The sequence below is a fragment of the Halichoerus grypus genome, chromosome 2 (assembly GCF_964656455.1).
Source record: "Halichoerus grypus chromosome 2, mHalGry1.hap1.1, whole genome shotgun sequence".
Taxonomy (NCBI): Eukaryota; Metazoa; Chordata; class Mammalia; order Carnivora; family Phocidae; genus Halichoerus; species Halichoerus grypus.
Genome location: NC_135713.1, coordinates 66,848,763 through 66,873,733, shown reverse-complemented (window position 1 = coordinate 66,873,733; position 24,971 = coordinate 66,848,763). Strand labels below are relative to the sequence as shown.

General features: G+C 37.2%; 1 protein-coding gene across 1 annotated transcript; it reads left to right on the top strand.

Annotated features, from left to right (window-relative positions):
- Nucleotides 1-652: 652 nt before the first annotated feature.
- On the top strand, nt 653-23,949 carry SLC25A46 (solute carrier family 25 member 46). The gene is made up of 8 exons (XM_036065766.2): nt 653-1,067; nt 3,740-3,782; nt 5,144-5,201; nt 7,542-7,619; nt 8,053-8,153; nt 15,060-15,116; nt 16,343-16,400; nt 19,721-23,949. Exons 1-8 carry the CDS (start codon nt 788-790, stop codon nt 20,297-20,299), a joined length of 1,254 nt encoding a protein of 417 aa, XP_035921659.1. The 5' UTR covers nt 653-787; the 3' UTR covers nt 20,300-23,949.
- Nucleotides 23,950-24,971: the final 1,022 nt, after the last annotated feature.

The following is a 24,971-nucleotide window of genomic DNA, read 5'->3' as shown; positions in this document are numbered from 1 at the left end:
ACTAGGTGATTTAGATGCGCCAGAAAGAAAAAAAAGAAAGAAAGAAAACTATTTACAATTGTTTTGTAGCCTTAAAAAAGCAAAATGCTGAATTCCTAAACCCTGAGAGTTTATATTCGTGGGGGAGCGGAGGGGAAGCGGAGGTTTTCTCCACCGACGGTCTTTTGTAATGCTTGCTCTAGCTGTCCATAGGTACCTTTGCGTTCACTGGGCAGAACCAGCTCTCTCAATAGATCCTAGCTAAAACTCTAGGTGCGGGAGGCAAAGCCAGAGAGACGTTACCAACACCCCTCAACTCTAACGTCTAATAGCTCCCTTGCAGCGGGCGAGACACTAGACCAGTGAGGAAAAGAGAAGACCTAGATCTGAGGCCTTTGGGTGCAGCTGGACATTTCTGGCTGAGATAGTGAGTCAGCTCCACCGACGCGTTAGGTCCCTCGATAAAACGTCTTCATTCGACCTCCGCTTATCCAGGCTCCCACCCCGGTTCCCTTGGCATCTCTTTGGTACAATGTTCCATTAACCCTACAGTCCTTTTCCCACCTCCTCCAAACAGCGGCTTGGCCCTAGGTTACCACCGCGTCTCCTTAGCAACCCTCTCTCGCCAGATCGCCGGAAAAGGCTACGATCACGTGCTCGTCGAACTTCCGGGTTTGCAACGTGACTTCCGGTTGTCAGATTTCCCCGGACGCGGCGGGGGCCTGGAAGAAGCCGTGTGGCCGTAGGTCGCGGTGGCCCCGGTGGTGGTGAGCTCCGGGTGGGCTCGCGTCATCCTGCCCCGTCTGCGATGCATCCGCGGCGCCCGGACGGATTCGACGGCTTGGGCTATCGGGGCGGTGCCCGGGATGAGCAGGGTTTTGGCGGCGCTTTCCCTGCAAGGTCCTTCACCTCCGCGTCGGACCTGAGCCACTGGGTGACCACCCCCCCAGACATCCCCGGTAGCCGCAACCTGCACTGGGGCGAAAAGAGCCCGCCCTACGGCGTGCCCGGCCCCTCCACCCCGCTCGAGGGCCCCGCGGAGGAACCGTTTCCCGGCGGCGGCGGCGGCGTGCCGGGGCAGAGCACCGGTGAGGGACTTGGGTGCGAGACAGGGGTGGGTGGAGTGGCGGAGCCGCGGCTCGCGGCCTGCAAACCGCGGAAGCCTCGCGGAGGGTCCCGCCTCCGGTGCCGCTGGACCTATCGCGCGCCGCACCCTCTGCCCTCTTTCGTCCTCTGCCCCTGCAGCGGGCCTGCTCCCTCTCCCTCTCACAAACCTTTCCTCGGGATCACCTCCGGAAAAGACACCTGCCTTAGCGCTGGGCTGCGTGGTAGGAGTTTCGAAGGGTTTTGGTGTATTACATCCCATGGCCTAAATCAAGAAAGAAGGAAATTGGATTATTTACTGTTTATTGGGAAGAATTATGTGAACAATACCTAGTTCACTGACACCTTTATTGCCTTGAATTAATAATGGTAGCTTTGTGTTCCCCATTGGCAGGCTTGGGTTCAAACCTGGCTCTACCACTCTCAAAAGCTGAGACATTTTCTTAACCTCTGTGAGCCTTCCGTTTTCTCACGTTTAAGGTGGATAGAAGAATAATTTATAGAGTTTATTAAGTGTTAAATAAAACGAGGTGTAAGTAATGCTTAGTACAGTCTGGAGCACATAGTAAGCTAAAAAATACTCGTTTCCTTCCTTTTCTCCTAATTATAGGAATTGTGTCTGTTTTCTAGTTTCTCAAACTACCCCTATATTTTCCCATCTCCTGCTTTCCTATTTCTTACCTAAAAACTCCACTAAAGAGTAAAAAACACTGAGACAATTTCAAGACTTTGGAATCAAGACATAATTATTCTCTGTAGGATATCAGAAGACTTGTATTTTAATTGCAACACTGTGATCTAAATATTCTCAACTTTTTTATTCATAAAATGGAAATATCACTGCCTCTTCCCATTTGAAATCATTAGAATGATAGACTAGACTGTTAAATACTAAGTATATTCTAGATCTGTTCATTCTCATTTCTTTATTTTGACTTGGAAGTACAATAATTTTTATTTGATTTGAGTTAACTGGGAGGAATAGACTTTAAATATCACCTAAGAGCAAATGAGGATGTGGAGGAGCATCTTACTTACACAGTGTCATACAGTTTGCTTTTTCCCCCTCTCTAGTTTTCTTTCTGTAGGTCCCAAAGGAGTACTAGAAAGTTATAAAATAATTCAGATGCATAATATGATTGGTACCACAGTTAACTTCTTAGTAAAGCTGATATTTTTATCTTTTTATAATTTATGCTTTAATGGTTAAAATGAGGAGGAACTCTTAATAAAACCAGGGGGGGTGTTTTGCAGCAGTTAAGAGGCTGGCGATGGTAATTTTGCAAGGAGAATTGAAGATTGAGAGACTTAGACAGTTAACTTACACAGTTAATAAACCTTTCTAACGCTTTCCAGAAAATACCAGCAGCATTTTCTGTTAATATTGGAATGATCAGTACACGCAAAAAGGGAAACGCTGAAAGGAGGAAAGTATCTTAATTGGCAAAAGAAGCTTCTATCTGGCTTGTACATTTTTCAAGGCAAGAGTTAACAAAATAGTTTCCCCAAAGACATGTTTACAAGGCCTTATTCTGACTGTAAGGAAATAGTGACAGCATTGCTTCATTTGAAAGAGCAGAGATGAGAGAGAGAGAGAAGTTATCCCTTGTGAATATTGTATTATAGTAGAAATTTAATGTCTGGTCCCCCGAGGTTGTGGTATTTCACCATCATGATTTTGAGATTTTTAGCCAAGGAGAAATTTTTTTGTTTGTTTTGACATATGCATAGGAATGTTTCCAGCTGTAAACTTTTCTAATAAGACAACAGAAATGCCATCAGCAGTAGCACATATGTACCCAATAGCCTCTCACAGGGATCTAACTAAGTAGTTATTCTCGAAATATTTAAAACTTGGGGGTGCCTGGGTGGCTCAGTCGTTAAGCATCTGCCTTCGCTCAGGTCATGATCCCAGGGTCCTGGGATCGAGCCCCGCATCGGGCTCCCTGCTTGGCGAGAGGCCTGCTTCTCCCTCTCCCACTCCCCCTGCTTGTGTTCCCTCTCTTGCTGTCTCTCTCTCTGTCAAATAAATAAAATCTTTAAAAAAAATAAAAAATAGATATTTAAAACTTGGCAAGAGAGAAGACGAGAGCCTCATTTAACCATTTTGATTACCCTAAGTACTCTTTCAATTTAATAATTTTGAGGTGTCTTACTTGCAACTGTTGGTTTAACATAGATGCTTTTCACCAATAACAGCAAATGACTAATTTTACAAGATAGGAGGTGAAGTTGTTGGTATAATACCAGTCAGAGCCTTCTATCGAAAAAAATTTAAATTGTTTGTAGTTAGAAGTTGAAAAATGGTAATCCTTAGATTCTATCTGCAGACATGTTTGATTTCGCCCGCACAGTGTTATAATGCTTTTTAAAATAGTTGCCAGTATTTTAAAATTGGAAGATATTATGTAAAAATGACAATATCTCTTTAGAAACATAACAGTTTAGAAACCCTGGTCCCACAGTCCCACATGTCAACAGTGAATTGGAGCTGAAGAGCAGGTCTGCCTTACAACTTCCCACAACTTCCCTGGCCCATATGAGAATTTGACTTTGGGACCTAGAATTTAAATAAATATCATGTTAATAAAAGAAAAAAATATTTTACAGTAAACCTAAATATTGGTTATAAGTAATCTTATTTCTTCTGTTTTAGAGCAGTTGAATAGATTTGCTGGATTTGGTATTGGCCTTGCAAGGTAATGTTTTTTTCTAAAGATTTTTAATTTAAGTTTTTATTTAAAGTGTTTTATTCAATGTGTTTTAACGTAAAATGTTAAATGATTAGTATTGCTTCCTTTAGATTGAGTCTTTGGAGCAGTAGATTAAATGTTGAATACTATTTTGCAGAAAAAGTTATTATTTAAAATCTATAACTTGATTTTTTTCAAATAAGGACAGAAAATAGTCATTCAATTTTATAATGACAAAATAATTTTGTAAGTTATATTTAAACAACTTTGATGTGTCTATCCAAAAAATCTGATCTAATCTCCCCCTCCAAGAGAAAATAATTTTGCATTGAACCTTTCCCTAAACATTCTAATTATAATATGATATTTAGCAACATAGAGTCTGGGTTTTGCTTACAATCAGCATTTAATGAACACTATTTTTTTTTATTTTAAATGATATTTCATGGAAGAAAAACCTCCAATCTTGATTATGTGATCTCTAGTGAATATTATTTCAAATACATCAGAATTGCACAAAGGGTTACATTGCATTGCCAGGATAACTCATTATTTTAAGATTTTAATTAAAAAAAATCTTATTTGCATAATTAAACCTGAAAGTGTTAATGTAAATAGGAACAAAATTGTGTTTTAAGATTTTCCTTCTGCTAGAGTAATTTTTCTTTAGCCTCACTGTTTATACTTCAAGCTGTTGTTCATTTGATATATTATTTATATATGTGTGTGTGTGCGCTACATGCACTCACGCTCGTGCATCTGTCACTGTTAGTATGTAAGCCCACAGTTGTAATTATTTTGTAGGGAATGCTTTCAGAAGAAATATTTGATACCTAAAATAGTAGTCAATTAATATTTATTAAAATCCCTATAACTTAAATGCAATGTACATCAAAACTAAAATTTATAGAAGGTGGTTCATGAAGGAACTGATGATAGGAACTTTGTTCATAGGACATCTTCTAAAAGAAATGGAAAGGAGATTTAAGTTGTGTAGGAAAAGAGTTTCCCGTATCAGGCATATGGAGATGTAGTTTCATCTTTAGACTATATGTATTACTATTTTATGTTATTTCCCTTGCTTACCAGTTTGCAGATCTGGCTTTAATTCTTTTCATATTGAATTTTGTTATTGGTAGAATGATTTGCAAACATGTCCAGACAATTTTTTGGTTTTTTACTGTTAGAATGGGAAACATAAAATAGTGCATGATTCTTCAAGCAAGAATAATTTCAGATACATATATGTTGTAATTTAAGTTTTGGCTATTATATGTTTATGCGTGTATATATATACACACCAAAAAAATTATATATAAAGTTAGTTCATATATTATTATATATATATATAAATTATTCTTTTATAGTCTCTTTACAGAAAATGTACTAGCACATCCTTGCATTGTTCTACGCCGCCAGTGTCAGGTAAATGAACTTTTCTGTGACCTTCTAAACAATAATCCTGACTCGGATTTAAAATACAGAACTCAGATAAATGGCTGAAACTGTGTAACCATTATTTCATGTGAAATGTACCAGAATCTACAATATATAAGTCTCAAACTTTTGGTCTTGAAAACTCTTTAAGTGGTAAAAATTGGTTTTGAAAGAAGAAGGTCTAAACTTATACACATAATGTATTAAAAATTGAGTATTTTATATCTTTTCAGATAATTGGCAGATTTTCTTCTTTGTTACTATACCAAAACTTAATAAGTAGTAATATATTAAAGGTTATTTGCAATGAGAAATCTCAAACCATGTGAATTAATTTTGTACTCTATTACATTAAAATCTTTTGATCTATACTGTATGTCAAATGGATTTTTTTATCCATGTATGATTCTGTAACATCATGTGTTGATTATTTGAAGAATACTGGGACACCTAGGTAGCTCAGTCGGTTAGGTGTCTGCCTTGGGCTCAGGTCATGATGTCCCCTGGGATCAAGTCCCACATTGGGCTTCTTGCTCAGCAGGGAACCTGCTTTTCGCTCTGCCTGCCACTCTCCTTGCTTGTGCTAGCTCTCTCTCTCTCTCTCTGACAAATAAATAAATCTTAAAAAAAAAAGAAATATATTGATTTACTGAGTTCTGTAGATCTTCTAAATGTTAAGACATTTGATTATACAATATTTTAAAAAATTGTCATTAAATCACTACCAATCCCACCGGAAAAGTGTTTCAGTATTGGTAAGTTCTTCATGGTAGATGCAGTTTTTTCAGAATTCTAATTTTTGTTTGTAAAGTCAGATTTATTATTGGCATCACATAGTGCCAGTTTTTTTTCCCTTTAATCAATAGACTCACTTTGTTCATTTTTATTTTTTTTTTTAAGATTCAGTTATTTATTTTAGAGAGTGAAAGAGAGTGGGGGGAGGGGCAGAGGGAGTGGAAAGAGAGAGACTTTCAAGCGGACTCCCTGCTGAGTGCAGAGTCCAATGTGGGGCTCAATCCCAGGACCCATGAGATGACCTGAGCTAAAATCTAGAGTCGGACGCTTAACCAACTGAGCCACCCAGACTTTCTCAAGTGTTAATAACTATAGTCTGGCAGTCAGTTTTTGCAGAAGAAATGGTGTTCCATGAAAAAAGTGGCTAGTTCAGCTTGCAACTCCATCAGACAAGTGCTTTTCCTCACAACAGCTATCTTCATTATGCAACACACAGAATATTAATTAGAAAGATGTATACTTAAGAATCAAGATTTTATAAAATTAATGTATTTTACTGTTTCACCAAGGACATTCTTTAGTGAAAGTAGCTTTTTCCTCCTTCCAAGTGAGTAGGATAAAGAATATCATATGTACAAAAATACAATTTGCTGCCAGCTGTCTTGATTCATGCTAAGGAGTTAGCAACTTTAGCCACCATTGTTTTATGCTATTATTGAAAATGTCAACACAATAAAAAAGACAAATGATGCGTTAGTATCATTAAGAAAATAATTTTAAGCTTGTAGATCCCCTGAAAGGCCCCATGGGTTAATTTGACAACACTGGTGAAAGCTCCTATAATCTAACTTAATCTTCTTTGAAAATTGAGTTAGAAAAGATATAAATAATTACAAATTAAGCTGTTCATGCTTAGCACCAAAAAAAAAAAAATAGTCATTAAGAGCAAGGACAGTGTATATACCCTAGAACAGTGGATTTCAGACATATATTTTACAATGTGACAGTATCACATTGTGATCCAGTGTATCTACCTATATGAGTTACTTAAATGTTTTATGAAATAATGGCATTAGAATGTGTGATGCACTCTGATACTTTCTTTTTTGTTATTTTACTTAATAAGGGTTGGTTCTCACCCCCTTTACTGATCTCATAATTTACCAATTGTTTATAGCTCATAATGTGAAAAATGCTTGGTATTGAGAGACATGAATCTCCTATTCCCTGAGTTCTTCAATGGTTCCTGTTTGTTCAATGGCATGAATGTTTTGCTACACCAAATGTAATTCTAGTGTTCATGGAAACATAAATATCAAGCAGCATGGCCTTCTTTATTATATATTCTACATTACTGTGTATATTGTGCATTGGTTTTCTGTGTTGTATATCCATACAACCATATATACCGTACTTTTAATAAGTTATTTAAATGTACTTTGAATAGTAGTAAATTTGTTTATGAGTAATTTCTGATGACTTTAGAATTGAACTTTTGTTTATGCTGTTACTCCTTTGTATATCTTTCAACGGCCTTGTTATTTCTTGATAAAACAATAACAAAAAATAATTACAACATAATATCTTTTATAGGTTAATTATCATGCTCGGCATTACCATCTCACTCCATTTACAGTCATCAATATTATGTACAGCTTCAACAAAACTCAGGTGAGAGAATTAGTCTGTAGGTTCTATTAAAATTATTTATAGCATAAGTACCATTTGGTCTTAGTAGTAATTAAAGCAAGAGTAATTCCTTTTAATTTAGTTAATAAAAATATTTTAATGCTTGTTCTAAAACTAATGTAACATGGTAATGACATTTTTTGATGTCACTGAATAATCAAGGTATTCACATCTTTGCCAAAATTAATTAAATATCAGGGATATTTAATCAATATTAGAGATTTAGTTAATGTAGGCCACTCAACAAATAATAAAATGATAGGAATTAATGTAGTTGTAGTTCTGTACTAAAATGTCTTAGAATAATGCCTTATTGGAAAATATCAGTAAATTTAATATCAAATTTTATTAAGACCTTTTCTGTGTTTCTTATTTAGGCATTAATAGCAATAACAATAAATTTGGTTCATTTTAGGGACCAAGGGCCCTTTGGAAAGGAATGGGAAGTACATTTATTGTCCAGGGAGTCACACTTGGAGCAGAGGGAATAATAAGTGAATTCACACCTTTACCAAGGTACCTTCTTGGCGTCTTTTCAATATTAGCTTTGTATTAAATTTTAACAAAATATGATAGTTTCTAAAAATACCTTGACTTTGAAAACTTGCCTGAAGTAGCTAAGAGAAGAAACAGAGACTAAAATTAGTTATATCTTATTGAATTAGTATGTGATAAAGAAAATGCTTCCTGGCCTAGTATCTATTGAGATAGATCTTTCAGCTCCTACTACTATGTTTCAGCAACTGTCTACTAGGAACAAATATGAGTTGGGTGAAGGAGACACATGTAAGCAAATTATAGTAGTACATCAAGATTAGTGCTATAGTTAAACAAACCCCTTTCAGTGCCCAGAGGACACTTTGCATGAAGTTATTGGCAAAGGTTTCAAAAAAGAACTGAAATTTGAGCTATATCTTGAATTATGAGTAGGAATTGACTTGGCAGAGAAGGAGAGCATTCCAAGTAGAAGTGACAGCATGCCCAATTTTATGGCGATTGGAAGGTCTGGGTAATAAATGTCTTGTGCTTGGAATATTGGGCATTTATGGAGTGGAATAATAGAAAAAGAGGCTGAGATGCTAGATTGAAGCGTGGTCGTGCCTTTGTAAGGGACTTGGGTTTATTCTCTATGGAGTTGGGAATCTAAGGTGTTTGTTTCAATATATAGGTTCTTTGATCAAGGATTTACTCAAGTGGCAGTGTAAAATAAAAAATTGGACAGTTGTAGCCAGAGACTTGTGGAGAACTGTTATAATAATCTAGGCCAGATTGAGAGGGATCTGAAGTGTGGGATAGAACAGAAAGGGATAGACATTTCTGAAATCTAACAAATAATTGGTGATAGATTGGGGATCAGGGGATGGGAGAGAATTTTCATCAGTGATAGATTTCTAGACTGGAGAGTACAGGAAGAAGAATAAGTTGGAGTGGGAAAGAAGATGAAGAATTTAACTTTCAATAGATAAAGTTTGAGTTTCCTGCAGGACATCTAGGAGGACATGTCTAATATGTGGTTGGCACCATGGATTGGGGGGTCTTAGAAAAAATTTGAAGCTGGAGACATAGCCTTGAATGTTCCGGCATAAAAGTAGCAGTTGAAGCATTAGGATGGATGAATTTCCCTCAGGAGAAAGTGTACACTAAACGACAGAAAGTGGACCAAGGACAGTATCCTTGGTGATGTGTGAAGGCACATGTGTATGCCATGTGTGTATGTGGATGTGTATGAGGTAGGAGAGGTAGTTGAGGGCAGTTGTCAGAGATACAAAACCCATCAAACATAGTAGTAACCTAGGATAATAGTGTCCTAGAAGCCAAGAGAAGAGAATTAGAATTGTAGATACATTTGGAGGGAGAGGGAAGAGAAATTAAGGAAACTTGCTTCTGGGTCTGTTTTCTCTCTGAAATAGAATATAACGTCATTAGGTGAAAGAAGGATGAGCACTGGGGTCAAAGTAGAAAAGCATGAGAAGAATGATATACATTTGACAGTCACAGCTAAGCATAACAGGAAGGGAACCTTACAAGGAGTATATATGAAAGGAACATTAATAGATAATAGTGGAAATCATAAATTTGTTTAGGTACTATTTGGCAGGACTCTGACTTTCTGTATCAATGCTATATTTCAGAGATAGCATCAAAGACTTTGAATGGTTTGTTAATCCAAAGTTGGTCCCCGGCAGAGTGAATTTTTTGGATTGACTAGGAAGTGAGGTAGTTGAAGGTATAGCCACTAGTGTCTCAATCTTGGGATTCAGTCCTTACAGGGAATGAAATGAAGGGAGGAAAGACTGAAGTCAGGCTTTTTGCCAATGTGATTGCTCTCAAAGGACCTCATAGTCAGAGTTCTTTAACACAGCCTTACTAAATGTTAAAATCAAAACATTTGGCCAGCTAAGAGTTTCCCCTCTCATACTTAAAAAATCTGAATTTCTGCCCTTGGCTAACTTCATTCACCCTATGGCTTTTTATTTCATAGGATAAGATCAGAGGTTAGTACTTGTCGTCAAATGTTCATAAAATTCTCCCACAAACACAAAATTTTATAAAGATTTAATACAATTCAGGAATTTCTATATAATGAAGTGTAAAGAATTCTGTAAATTTGCAGTCAGATTACTATTGGTCCTGGCTGTACCACTTTTTACTTCTGGGATTTCAGACAGGTCATGCTATTTCTTTAACACAAAGATGAAGTAGTAGTAGTAACTTTAACTTAAGATTGAAGGGAAGGACAAAGAGGAATGGGAAGGCACAAAATTTCATTAAATTTTATTACCTAACTTTCTTACTCTATAGACCTATAGATATGTCAATTGTATGGGTATATATTTTCTCTTGGTCATTTTGGGTCTTATTAAAGAAGGCACAAAAGGCTATCTTTGTTGTATTCTACTTGTATAATTTTTCAGATAAATCCCACTCATTAATTCACTTCCTGAGTACCTACTCTGTGCTAGATCCTGTGCTGGAAATCATGTATACAGTGAGGAGAAGAAGCAAAAGGTACCTGTGACCATGAAACTTATAAGCCAGTATAAGGGACATACATTAAGTAAAATAATCCCATTAATGAATAAATAATTACAAATTGAAGGAAAAGAAAAGATTCTGTGAGATTATTAAAGGGTTAGGAACAGTGTCCCTAATAAAATAATATTTAAGCTGACATCTGGTGATTAGGCTCAGACCAGTTTGTGTGAAGACAGTGTTGCAAGGGTAACTTGGGACTTGGAGAATTCAGGTAACTGAGAGAAGGCTCATATGGCTGAATCTCAGAGAGCAAGAGGGAGAGTGTGTGACAGAATGCTGAAGAGATAGGTGAGAGCCAGGTTGATGCATGGCCTTGTAGGCCACTTTGAAGATACTGAAGAGGGGATGACGTGATCAGATTCATGTTTTTTAAAGGGTCATTGTAAATGGAGATGAGAAGATTGCAGGAGGACCAAAGTGTCTAAGAGGACACATGTTCATATGCTATAATAGTCATCTAGGCGACAAGTAATGGTAGCTAGGACCAGGGTGGCATCTCTTGAGATGGATCTAAGTGGACTCTTTTGAAATATATTTAGGTAAAACTGATGGTACTTAGTGATGGACGAGGGATGGTGGATGATAGAGGAGGAGCTGTTGTGGAGGCTCAGACCAGGTTGTGTGAAGACAAACTGGATTTTGGCTTATGTAACTGGATGTCAAATAAAGCCATTCTCTGAAGTACAGTGTAAACTTTTTTAAAAAATCTAACTGTTTTTGGGCAGGGTTGACCTTTCTTGGGGAAAAGCAAAGTCATAGCAGGCAAGGCAGCAAAGCAGTAACCCAAAGTGATTCACAAAAGTTACCACCTGAGGAGAATGAGCTTGGGGGTCTCCTAGACTGAGGTTCCTTAATTGCACAGCAACCACTAGGTAGAATGGGTGAGACAGTATGGATTCACCAGTATTTAGATTTTTATATTCATTTTGATCACATCTGAGAGAAAAAGAGCAAGTCTGTAGTGCCCATGAAGTCACCAAGCTTAGAGTTTTACAGTATTACTACTTTAAAAAAAAAAAGTATATAACCCAAGATCATCATCTGTGATCTCTTTCTTTATCTAGTGCCCAGGTCCCTCCCCAGTCCTTCCCCAAGTCTTCTCCCAGGTAGAGTGAGTGAGACTATGTATACCCTTTACTTTCATATGTCATTTCTCATATTAACATAAGGAGAACCTGTAGTCAAGGCTATCTGTCTATTTCAGTCTCTCACAAAACCCATTTGGTTGACCTTCAACTTCATTTGATGCATCTCACATTTGTAGTTGTACCAATATAAACATCTTACAGTTTCTCCTCATGTTGTCTGTTTCTCCTAACTACTCTTCTGAATTCACTGACTTTGAACATATTCTATTTTAAACACAATGAAATCTTTCTCCAGTTCAGTAGATTTCCTTTCTGATTAATAGTTACTAAGTAGGGACCACTAAAAGAGTCTGAGAGTAGGAAAGAAAGATCATTTGTTTGATTTTGGACAAGTTCATTTTTAGATGAGCTTTGCCATGTCCAGGTAGAGTTGTCACGAGACAGATGATATACATGGTTGACATACAGAGAAATCTAAACTGAAGCTAATGGATTTGGGAGGTTTTGAAAGCATCATCTTGGATAATATTGCATCAGGAAGGAACATAACATAAAGTAAGAAGAGGGCCTGAGCCTTTAGGAAACCTAGAATAGGTCGCTGGGTTAAGAAAATCCTCCTACAAAGGAGTCAGAAGTAGAGACTAGAGGGCAGGGGGACAATCCAGAAGAGTATGGGATAGTGGAATACAAGGGCACAGAAGCTGAGGGCATGATGGCTGTTGAAGGGGAAATAAGGTATATCCAGCTCCCAGTGCTCATCACAAGTGCCTTCCTTAATACCCAGCACCCACTGAACCCATCCCTCTGCCCACCTTCCCTCCAGTAACCCTCAGACTTAAAAATGTCCATTGGATATAGACATAGAGGTCATGGGGACCTTGGCAAGAGTTGTTTTTAGAAAATTGGGGTAAAAGCCAATTTGGAGTGGGTTCAGAGGTGAATGAGCAGTTAGGACATGGAAATAGCAAGTTTAGAAAGTTGGCTCTGCAGAGGAAAGATGAAGAGAAGTAGCTGGAAGATGGGTTTGGTTGAGGGAATATTTTTTTAGGAGGGCAACTATCTGAACATGTGAAAATGAGAGATAATGATGAGTAAAGACTGTTTAAAAATAGTTACTTAAAAATTCTATTGCTTTTTTGTGTATTGATTATGCATGGAAGCATGTATATCAATCTGTCAAATAGAGAACTATTTTAAGAAAAAGCAAGTCATTTCTCTTAAATTTGTTGTTCTCTTTCTAGGGCAGGTTTTGCTTGTGAAAACAGTTAAATATATTTACCCATCTTTTGGTATTTGATAAATATGAAGAGGTTTGATCACAAGTAGATTTTTATACTACTCTCTTCCCTAAAGCATTTCTGTGTGCTAATTGAAATTTCTAGCGCTGTGGCAATAAGTTTTACCCACAGATAGAGATACAAGGAAGAGAGTCTCATTTTTTTTTAAATGATTCTAAATTTCATTTTCCCACTTTTAATAATGTTATTGCTACTAAGAATTGGCAGTAGTAATTAGTATTGTATTCAAAGGCAAAGTTACCCAGTCCTTACAGAAATACTGATCACAGACCCATTTGTCTCTAATGTTAATGATGATTTCATCCTTAAAATCACTGTCATAATGCCCTGTGATAATACTCTCTGGGGCCTTGGTAAGAGTAACAGCAGTACCCAGATGATTTGCAAATCATGTAGCATATATTGTTTTAGAATCAGAAAGTCACTGTCAAAAAGATGGGAAGCCTAATCTTTTCTATACTTTTCATCCAAATCATTGGTGGTCATTTCAGCTATATTTTTCTGTGGTTGTTCAGGCCTAAAATAGTAGTCTTAGTATTAATTTAATCAGAATGCGACCCCGAAGGCTCTCTAAGGTCTTATTGATTACAGGTGGTTGCTCTGTTGTCTGAAAGTTTCTCTGCAGATCTTTCATTCTCTTAGAAAGTCCGCATACCACCCATGTTGTAATTGTACTGAGTTTGTTTTTAGAGGACTTAATTAGTGAGTATTTTTTGTACCTTTTTAGTAGTAAATAAATTTATTCCTTGCCTCCTTAGGTTTGTCATATTCTCTCATTTCAAATTGAAGATGCTTCCTCAGCTTCCTGCCAGGGCCGTGGTGCACTTCACACTTCCCTCTCGCTGCTCTTTGGCCTCTCTCTCCCTTCTCCCTCTTCTTCCGCCCCTTCCACCCCTCTCTCTGCCTTCTCAGGTTATTCTGCCTCCTCATTTACTTTCCCTTTTGTTCTCTCTCCGTTCTCTTTTCTCCTTTCTGACTTCTCTCTTGGTACAGCTTTCTCCTCTTGTGTTTCTGCAGCTTACCTCTCTTCTTTTTCTCCTCTCTTTTCTGGTTTCCGAGGGTGACCTCAGCAGCAGGAAGCACAGGGCGCAAGACCTTGGTCTCAGCCCTGGCGCTTTGCCTGTCACCTGAACATGTCCCTGTGGGTCTTCTGACCTTCCTTCTCTCCTAAGTAAAGCAGATTGGGCGATCCCTGCTCTGCTTACCTCACAGGATGCCGTCCGGTGTCAAATGGGATGAGAGGCAGTGCAGACAGGGGACACAGACTTCCAAGTCCCAGACACCAGGGTTGAGGACGCAGTTCCGCCACTAACTAGTTGTATGGCTTTGGGTACATTATGAACCCCTCTCTCAGCCTATTTCCTCATCTGTGAAATGGCGATAACAAAGTCATTGTGAGGGTTAGAAATAACTCCTGCAAAGCACTTTGCACCATGCCTGGCCTTGTAAGTGCTCAGAAAGATACCAGAATATAATAAGGGTTACACAGTTAACGTCATCATAATGAGGGAAGGCACTTTGGAAATTTGGTGCTACTCAAATGTCATGTGTCATTCATTCTGCATTACAGTTACTGAATTTTGTTTTGTTTTTAAATTCTCATCCTTTTTCATGCTTTTTCTTCCTTTATCCTATTCCTTGTTTCCCTTTCCCCTCCCCAACTATTCTTTCTTCCTCAACCCCTCATTTTTATATCTCCTTCTTGAAGTTTTCATGTTCCTCCTTTAAGTTTTAAGTTTTTCATAATTAGTGGTAGCTCTTCCTCTTCTGTCAGCCCCTTCTTTCAGCACACAGAAAAGCACTCAGTACGTTTTTTCTTTTTAAACCACCATAATTGTTTGAAGTGTGTCCCAGAAAAGAAAGTGTTCACCATTAGAATATATTTCTCCTATAGATTTTTTTTCTTAATTACAGTCGACTGATTACCTTTTTGAAAGTCGGGCTAATTCAAGATGTTGTAAATAACATGGTTTCTGTTTTATCGAAATTTATTTTTTTAGGGAGATTTCACGTAAGTGGAATCCTAAACAAATAGGAGAACACCTTCTACTAAAATCGTAAGTATCAAAAGTGGCACTTACATTGAAAATTTGCATTAATTTTTATATTGTTAGGACTGAAAAAAAATCTTAATACAGCAAAAAAAAATTAGGCCAATAAAATATTTGTGGGACTAGAACTTCAAAAGACAGTTAACAGAGTTGAGAAATAAAATCCTGAAATATATATGACCTTTAAAATAAATCTTTCTAATTTGAAAGGCTGAAATCACAACCTAATTTTCCTCTGTGTTCTTAGGAAGTTAGCAGAGGTCTTCAACTTGTTTAACCCGAATGCCAGAAAAATCATATTATTATTAAGCAGAGACAAAAACTTATTTGTATAATGATGAGCAAACTCAAACCCTAGTGTTATTAAAATGTAGTCCTAAGGACACTTCGTGATTTTACGACACTGACCATTTTTGTAGATTAGAGTTTTACTCTTCACTTTTTAATTTTTTTTGAAGATTGTGAATTGGAAATCCCCCAGCTTGCTGGCTCCCTCTGTGGGACATTCCAGCACATTATTACTTAGTGATGTTCCATTCACCTTGAAAACTACTTCTTGCCAGGACCTGGCCCATAGGGTTAGGTAAGTCCCACCTTGATGTTATTTTAAATAACTATATTTTGCAGGCTTGCAAAGTTGTAATATTACTCTGGCTAAATAGTGGTGATAGGAAACAACTTTGCAAAGCTGTACAATATTGTTTTTTAATAATAAAAGGGGACTTCACTCATCACTGAAGATTGGTTTAGCTCTGCTGGGTGGGAAATCTGGGAATGGATAATGATAATCGATAGGATGATAGTAGAACAGTATACTTATTCAAATGTCACTAAAAAAGGCAAACAGTGGAATGGATCCCTCATCCTAACTTTTAAATATCAGATTTATAGGCTACATTAGCTATATGCAGGTAGACAACAAGGTTACATTAGCTATGTGCAGGTTGGACAGTGAATCATAACCAAGCCTACATTTTACTGGTTTAAAAATCCATTTTCTTTGCAGCCTTTCTCTGTGTTATTATTAATACTTAAATTTTATCACTAACTGTTGAATAAGGCATCTTACAATACAGGTCTTCAGAGTATCAGGCTATAGATATTAATAGTTGAAAACCTTAAATATATTCAGGCTTGAATATAAATTATGCTGATATATTAAAGTAGATATTCAAACTTTAGTGTAAGCATGTTGTTTCAGTATACTGATAAAACTGTTTTAATTTCTACAGCCTCACTTACATAGTGGCAATGCCTTTTTATTCAGCAAGTCTAATTGAAACAGTACAGGTGAGCTACTTTTTATTGTCATTTTTTAGTTAAAAATATTTTTTTAAATATTCAGTATATTGTTTATATCAGATTCTGATTGTATACCAGAAAAATTTAAGACAGTATCCTTTTTTAAAATTTGTATCTCACAGATACCACACATATCCCAAAGATTGTATACTAGGCACATTGCTGGTTGTGTATCTTTCCTTTGCAAACTTACTTCACACTTCTAGTTTTAATTATTTTTATCCCTTCCATAGCCAGCTGTATTCTTCATTCAGCTATCTCAGAACCCAGCCAAGGGCTTATCCTGAATACAAAGAATCTGTTTGGGGTTGTTTTTTTGTGTTTTTTTCCCAACTTTTTAAGCTGTTACATACAACTCAAATGCTTATGGCTTGTTGCCAGACAGTAAATTACTAATTACCTAAGCATAAAATAATGCTGGATAATCATCCCAGTAGTGAGCAGGTAGTCCCATAGGTAGTCTACGAAACAGCATTCTTTTTAAATATGCCTTGGGGTGCCTGGGTGGCTCAGTCAGTTAAGCAGCTGCCTTCAGCTCGGATCATGATTCCAGGCTCCTGGGATCAAGCCCCACATACATCGGGCTCCCTGCTCAGCAGGGAGACTGCTTCTCCCTCTGCCTCTGACCCTCCTCCCTGCTTGTGCTCTCTCTCTCTCTGTTTCAAATAAATAAATAAATAATTTTTAATAAATGATTTTAAATATGGCTTTTAAGGAATATTTGGTGCCATGGTGTGTTAAGTACTACGAAGCTAAAGCAATCTCCTGTTAGCATCTTAGTGTTTTACCATTTCTAACCACATGGTGGCGCTTTAAGTACAGTGTATTAATGTACTTCTTACCATACCATTCCTACACTTAAAACTGTAAGATGAAGATAGTTTTAACTTCACAAATACTCAAATCCAATTAATTGCACACCACCTATTCCTGCCTCCAACACCAGATCCTCTAGCTTATTTCTTTTCTTCAGTACGTATGTGTTTCCTCTGTAAGAACCTTAGGGGATTAGCCTTTGCTTTTCTAATTACTCTTTTCCACTTAGTTGCTTTTCTGGCCTTATTGCTGATTATTTATTTATTTATTTATAATTAACTTGAGTTAACTGAAGTTAATGTTTTGCTATGCCAGTATCCTTTCCTCTCCCCTTGCATTTGGCATTGTGTCAAATGATACAACCTTTGTATAAGGCTGCAGTTTACGGAGTTACCACTCTGTGAGATATTCTCATTTGACAGATAAGGGGGAAAATAGCAGGAAGGTAGTTATTTAAAGAAAAAATAAGCAGTGTCATATAATGCGGAGAACAAGTTTTAGCTTTAGACAGACCCTTATCAAAATCACATTTCTCTACTTAAGTTTGATCGTGTGAGTAAACAAATGTCTTAACCTTTTAAATCTTAATTTTCTCATCCATAAGATGGGAATAGCATTTTAATAACAGTTATAAAAATTAGATGAGTTATTTATGTAAATTGCCCAGCTCACTATCAGTTAGTTTGGTTTTTTTACCCAATATCCAGCCCCTGTTTTTCCTTGCTTCAGATTCCACCTGCTGTCTGCTTTTGACCCTTTTGTCTATTTTCTAGAAGTCTTTCTTTTACTTCTTAGAGTTTTTCTCTTTTGAGCATCTTCTTCTTTTAATAACCTCTTTGCCATCTCTTCCACTGTCCTCCAAGGTGTAATCCTTGGCCCGCTCTGCCTTTTATCCTATATTAACCATCCTGAAGAACTCATTTACTCTTGTGAGTCATTTTAACTCTCATCTCTATGTGAATTAAATCATCTTCCCCTCAAACTCAACTCATATAAACAGTCTCATCTTATTACCCCGAAAATTAGCTTCCTTTTGAGCTGCTTCTCCTTTTCTGTTAGTGCTACTATTGATATCTGCCCCCAAAGACTCAAAACTTTAGTTCTGATTTTTAGGAAAGTCTTGATTTTTATGTTTCTTTCATCCTTCATAACTAGTCAGTCATATGCCTTCTTAGTTGTAAATGCAGCAAGTATCTGAGATTTGTCTGTTTTTCCCCACTGATAGGCAGCCATTCTCCTTTCTTTAGCACACACTCAGCTTACTGCGTTATCTTCTTTCTTCCTACTTCGTTCATGTTCAGTGGTTTTTTTCCCCCTCTGGGAACTCAGATTTCCGAGAACACTTTTTCCCTTGAAAAATACACATTTATTTATAGATCTCCTGTAGGACAACTCCTGAAGCTCTTAAAAATGAGCTTACTGATGATCTGTTGTCTTCGTTAAAAATCCATGATCTAGTTCCTGCATTTTAAGGTCACTCTCTACACTCATGCCATTGCTCTCGAGTTGCAATGTTTATATCCTTTTGCTGATCAAGAATCTGTGTTGAGGGCGCCTGGGTGGCTCAGTCGTTAAGCGTCTGCCTTTGGCTCAGGTCATGATCCCAGGGTCCTGGGATCGAGCCCCGCATCGGGCTCCCTGCTCCGCGGGAAGCCTGCTTCTCCCTCTCCCACACTCCCTCTGCTTGTGTTCTCTGTCAAATAAATAAATAAAATCTTAAAAAAAAAAAAAAAAGAATCTGTGTTGACTCATAGTCCCTAATGTCAGTTGTAAAAAAAGGCAGGTATATTGTAGATGATAATGACCAACATTGAGTGAATGTCTCTGGAAGCCAGGCCTGTTTTCATGTAATACTCACAGCAACCCTGTGCATAAAAGGTAGGTGGGACTAATCCCATTTTTATAGAATGGTAAACTGATTCTTAGGAGAAGTAACTTGCCCAAGGTCACATAACCAGTAAGTAATTGGTGGAGGCAGGGTTTAAACCTGTGCTTAAGAACTCTAAGCACTGTACAACCTCTTTAGGTGTCCAGTGGCTGTTGCTTTTCAAAATGAGTTCTAAGGAGCTTCTTGAGGGTAGGGGAACCAGGTGTGTCCTGTCCACATCTTCCCCCGTTTCCCTTCCCAGTAAGAATAGCTCTCAGCTTCACTGCTGTCTGTTAGGAAATTTCATTTAAAAAAAAGAATCTAGGGGCACTCAGGTCATGATCCTGGAGTCCCAGGATCGAGTTCCGCCTCCGGCTCCCTGCTCAGCAGGGAGTCTGCTTCTTCTCTGACCCTCCCCCCATCTCGTGCTCTCTCTCTCAAATAAATAAAATCTTAAAAAAAAAAAAAAGAATCTAATGCCTAGATAACATTTGAAGTGTGCAAGCCATTGATATTTTCCCTCAGTAGAAATAAATTAGGATTTAAAAGGGACCTAAAAAGAGTGCTTTCTTTGGGCACAGTAAGCAAGTGTTAACTTTTACCTGTTTCATCATTTTCATTTCAGAGTGAGATCATTCGCGATAACACTGGAATTTTGGAATGTGTAAAAGAAGGAATTGGAAGAGTGATTGGCCTCGGAGTGCCTCATAGCAAACGACTGCTCCCACTTCTTTCCTTGATCTTCCCTACGGTGCTGCATGGGGTTCTTCATTACATCATCAGCTCAGTCATTCAGAAGTTTGTCCTCCTAATTCTAAAGAGAAAGACTTACAGTAGCCGTCTAGCTGAGAGCACTAGTCCGGTGCAGAGTATGTTGGATGCTTATTTTCCAGAACTTATTGCTAACTTTGCTGCCAGTCTTTGCTCTGATGTTATACTTTACCCATTGGAAACAGTTCTGCACCGCCTTCACATTCAAGGAACACGCACAATCATTGACAATACAGACCTTGGCTATGAAGTGCTTCCCATTAACACACAGTACGAGGGCATGAGAGACTGTATCAATACCATCAGGCAGGAGGAAGGAGTGCTCGGTTTCTATAAGGGGTTTGGTGCTGTTATAATACAGTACACACTGCATGCAGCTGTCCTACAGATTACCAGAATTATTTACTCCACCCTTCTTCAGAACAGTGTTTGAGGTGTAAGTTCCTGGTTAGGCTAAAAGACATAATCTGGATACTTTGTTATGAAATTATGAGGGATAAAAGTGAAATACTGGGGGGAAAATGGATTAGAAAGCAAAACTGGTAGAAAAAGCCCATGCTGATTATATTGACTCTTCATTTTTTAAAAGGCATAGGTACATATTTTGGATGAAAAGGGTTCCAAATTTGAAACCTCCACGAAAGAAACACTCACACATTGAATTCTAGCTAGTGTAGCACTCATGCTAAACTAAAAATGACCCTGGGCAGAAGGAAAAAATTGTCAGCAAACATAAAACAGAATTTCACAGAGCTGAATTTATTCCATCTGACTAATATTTATTAGAAGTTTATTGCACCTTCTAGATTGATACTGCTATATCATCCTTCATATAGTATATATAGTCTCAGTATAGTTTACCTTTAAGTAAATCAACTATGTCATCAGTGATAGAGAAGGACTAGATTTGGCCATGTGTAAGCAGGACTTGAAGAGTTTTAAATTGCATTGTCCCTGTATAACTTTTTAATGGCTGTATATTTATTATATAAAGCCATTTATGTACACACACGAAACTCAAAATTTCCTTCATCTCTACAAATTTTCCACTCTGAGATCAGCTTATTCCATAAGATGAAGTCATGTACTTTCTGCTTGAATATCAGAACAAAACATTAAAAGACAAGGTATCCAAAAGATTTAAGGCAAACAGCATATTTGTCCATATCCAAACCCAGCGTTTCAATGCCAGCAACTGAAAATTCGTCATATGTTTATAAAGCTTGATTTGCTTACCTAGATATGTGAATCATCAGGCTGTTTTTAGAGCCAGCCACTCCTTATATAGAATAGAAAATAATCATGACAACTATTACTATTTCCACATTTACAAATTGTGTCCTGAAAGGAATGTGACTTGCCTTATATTTCTGAACGACTTGTCTTAGAGGAGACACAAATTAAAATTCACGTGAAAATATGTGCCTCTTGCCTTACGTATAGTCATCATTAAATAATGGCTTCAGTTTTTATTTTCTTCTAGTTTTTGCTTATAGTTTCATTCTCCAAACTAAATATACATAAAGGGAAAAACAAGTTTATCCTTATCACCTTTTATTTAAACTTGTTTGAATGAATAATGAAGAAAAAAATAAAAACCTTAAAGGAGGTTTGTCCTTTTTATGGATGAGGAAAAGAAGTAAATCTCAAAAATAATAAGCAAAAACATGGTTGTCAGTTTGTTTAAAAAAAAAAAAAATTCTGCCTGTTCCTAAGTTGAAGTTGGTGGGTGAGGTTCTTTGTATAATAAAATAATAAGCATTTGACTGCTCCATCATTAAACATACTAGAATTTCATTTCCTCACAGGAGTGATCACAGTTTTGTTACAAACCATTTAGCACACTGAAGTGCAGTGATTTTGCACTAGTGCTGTCCAACCTAAAACAGATTTACTTGCTAAATGTCAGCGAAACAGTTACTTTCTGTGATTAATAGTTTTAGAACCAAAAAATGGTATCTAAAAGGTGTCAAACCATACGTAAATAGCAACTCTGTCTATGATCTCCTGTGGTATGTGTGTGGTTTTTAAAAATCACTAAAATACACGTTTTCCATTTTTAAATTCCACAAAGAGGGGAAAATAAAATTAAACACCACTGGTCATATGTATTTTCTGGTTAATCTTTTAGATCATGGTTTACTTTGCCCTACCCATAAATTGTTTTCAATGCTTTTGAACTGCTAAGTAAATTTTTAGATGTTTATAATCTGTTCACCTTCCAATCATTTTTATTATAATCAAAGATTGTTTCAAATAAGAGTAAACTTCAGAAAATTTCAAGTTTCAGAAAATTTCTAGAAAAACAGAGTCTGAATGGAATCAAGTATTTACTAATGAAAATCCATGAGATCCATCACGTAGTTAAAAATCAGTTATTTCAAGATTTTTGACAAAAATTAGTATAAAGATTCAGTTATATAAATCTGTCTCATTATAGAATCATTACAAGATGGATAGTCTGAACCACACACAAGTAAGGTTGGTCTTTTGTCTCTTCAGAGACAGAATACAAATTAATATTAAAATTGGAGTGTGGCAAGTAAAATACTAATTATTCTTTACTGCCGTTCCAAATTAGTTGAAGTATAAAAATCCTTAAAATTCAAGAACTTAGATGCTGGCCAAATATACTTAAATGAATTTAGAAAGGAATAAGTGTAATGCATATTAGGCACACTCTCCCTTTTAAAAATTGCTCTAGTTCCTTAGCATATATGTGCCAAAGTCAAATATCCATTGGCTACGTTTTTTAAGGTGATAATAGCTCAGAATATTTTTAATTCAGTATGATTAATAGTATCATGAATAAGATTCTATTAAAATGTTCCACAGGCCCAATGGTCCTCTTACATAAGCCAGCTTTTGGCCATGGGGCTGAAGTGTGATTTGCTCGCTTTACATTGTAGGATTTCTTTTTTTTTTTTTTTTTAAAGATTTTATTTATTTATTTGACAGAGAGAGACACAGCGAGAGAGGGAATACAAGCAGGGAGAGTGGGAGAGGGAGAAGCAGGTTTCCCGCGGAGCAGGGAGCCCGATGTGGGGCTCGATCCCAGGACCCTAGGATCATGACCTGAGCCGAAGGCAGACGCTTAACGACTGAGCCACCCAGGCGCCCCTACATTGTAGGATTTCTTTCATCTGAGTCAGTATGAAAGTGATTGAGTTAAAAACTGAAAAACCTGGTAAATACTAAGTATGTTAAGTGAATTTGTGAATCGATTTAGTACATTTGCACATAAATTTCTTTCCCCTGAGCTACCCTTCTCTATTTTATGAGCCCTTGAAAATATAACTCCTAGGATTTTAAAATTTACTGAAGCCTCCAAACTCCCAGCACTAGATGTTATATATATGAAACAGTAAAAACAAACTGATTTCAAAATGACCAAGGTTTGGGGGATCTGATAACTCAGCCAATGTTTTCAGAAACAACTGGAGAGTGAAGAAATCTCGCTCACTTTTGCAAACATGCCGGACTACTCACAGCTGTCTTTTTAGTACAGGCTTTGTTACAACTGCACAAAGCATTCACTTCACTGACTCGGCACGAATGCTTCAATATTTCTGTGTATTCATATACCTGCTCAGAAAATAAAACACACTGCTTTTGTTCTTTGCAACTGAGATTGTGGAGGATATTTGCCCTCAAGTTTGATTGCTTGAGCTTTTGGAACATGAAAGACTACTCTGCAGCTCGTAAAAAGACAGGTTTGAATTATTTTCAATAATATATAAGCAAATAAAATCCCCTTGGTGGCAACTCACATTGCATTAGAATTTGAGTGATACTTTGGCATCTCTGTTTTCTCTTCTCTTTCAAATAATTGCACAGTTCTCTTGCTCTCTCTAATATAAACTGGATGTGTAATGTCTTTCTTTTGAGTCACTGAGTATCATTAATGAGATACCAAGTTGTATAGCAGAGTAACAAAAACTTGTGATACTATGAGTCTTACACAATATTACCTCAGCTACAAGAGGTGTTTGTGTGTGTTTTTAAGTTGTTTTTGTCTAGTATTTTAAATGTTTTCAGCAAATTGTGTAATATGAAAAGGTTCAATAAAATGTTGAAATAAAAGCAAGTATTTTTTATGCTAGAGGACTACAGGGGCTCCTGGTAAAAGAAATGTTATATTTTTGTAGGTAGAAATGAAGATCAGGAAATATATATGAAGTTAAAATTTTTTTTCCTACCATTTAAAACAGTCCTTCTGATGTAACTGTGATGTGGCTCACAAAACAAGTCACCTACTTTCTAAAATAAGGTTTCATGTGCATTATATTTTGTAAAAGTCTTCCACATTCCGGTATTTGCTCCTTACAACAGCCCTCAGGCATTTTCTGAGTAGTTTTGTTTAGGGAAGAAACAGGTAACAGGGAGGTTGTGACTTGTCCAGTGTTAAGTAACTAGGGGAGTGATGGCAGGAAGATGGCAATTAGGCAGTTCCAAACTTCTGTCCGTCCATAGAAACTTAGAAAAAAACAACCAGAAAGTCAGAACCAACTTTGTCAGAACTCTAGAAAACAAGTTTACAGCAACCAAGTGAATGCAGAATCAAGAAAAAAGGCAACTTAATGGTAGGAAAACTTCGTGGGGTTTTTACTTGCCTTTGGCCCAGCTGCCTTCCTGGCATCTGTGGTATTCCACATGCCATTGTAGGACATGGTCCTTGGCTCTGGAAGGAATAGAGGAGACATTATTTGCAAGTGAGTGTGTTTATGTGTACTAACCTCTCTAGGGGCTACCTGAAAAACTAATGCAAAGTGCTCATCTGTTTTCCCTAACTGGAGCTCCACTCAGGCCAGAAAAATGGTAGGCATTGCTTGAAAACATTGTAAGGTGATCAGAAAAACCTCAGCCACTTAGGGCAAAGAATGACGGTCAGGACATGCAAGAGACCGTCTAAAGCCAGGGAGGAAAAGCCAGGGAGAGAGGAGTTGCTTTGGGGAATCGGTATTCAAAAGTCATCATGTGTATTAGGGAATTTAGAAAGCCACGTACATGCTCGGGACAGGATGCATGCTCGGAAAAGAACTGAGAAGAACCTCAGCGTTAACCACTAGCTGATCTATAAGCTCAGTGCAAGCAGGAAGGAAGGG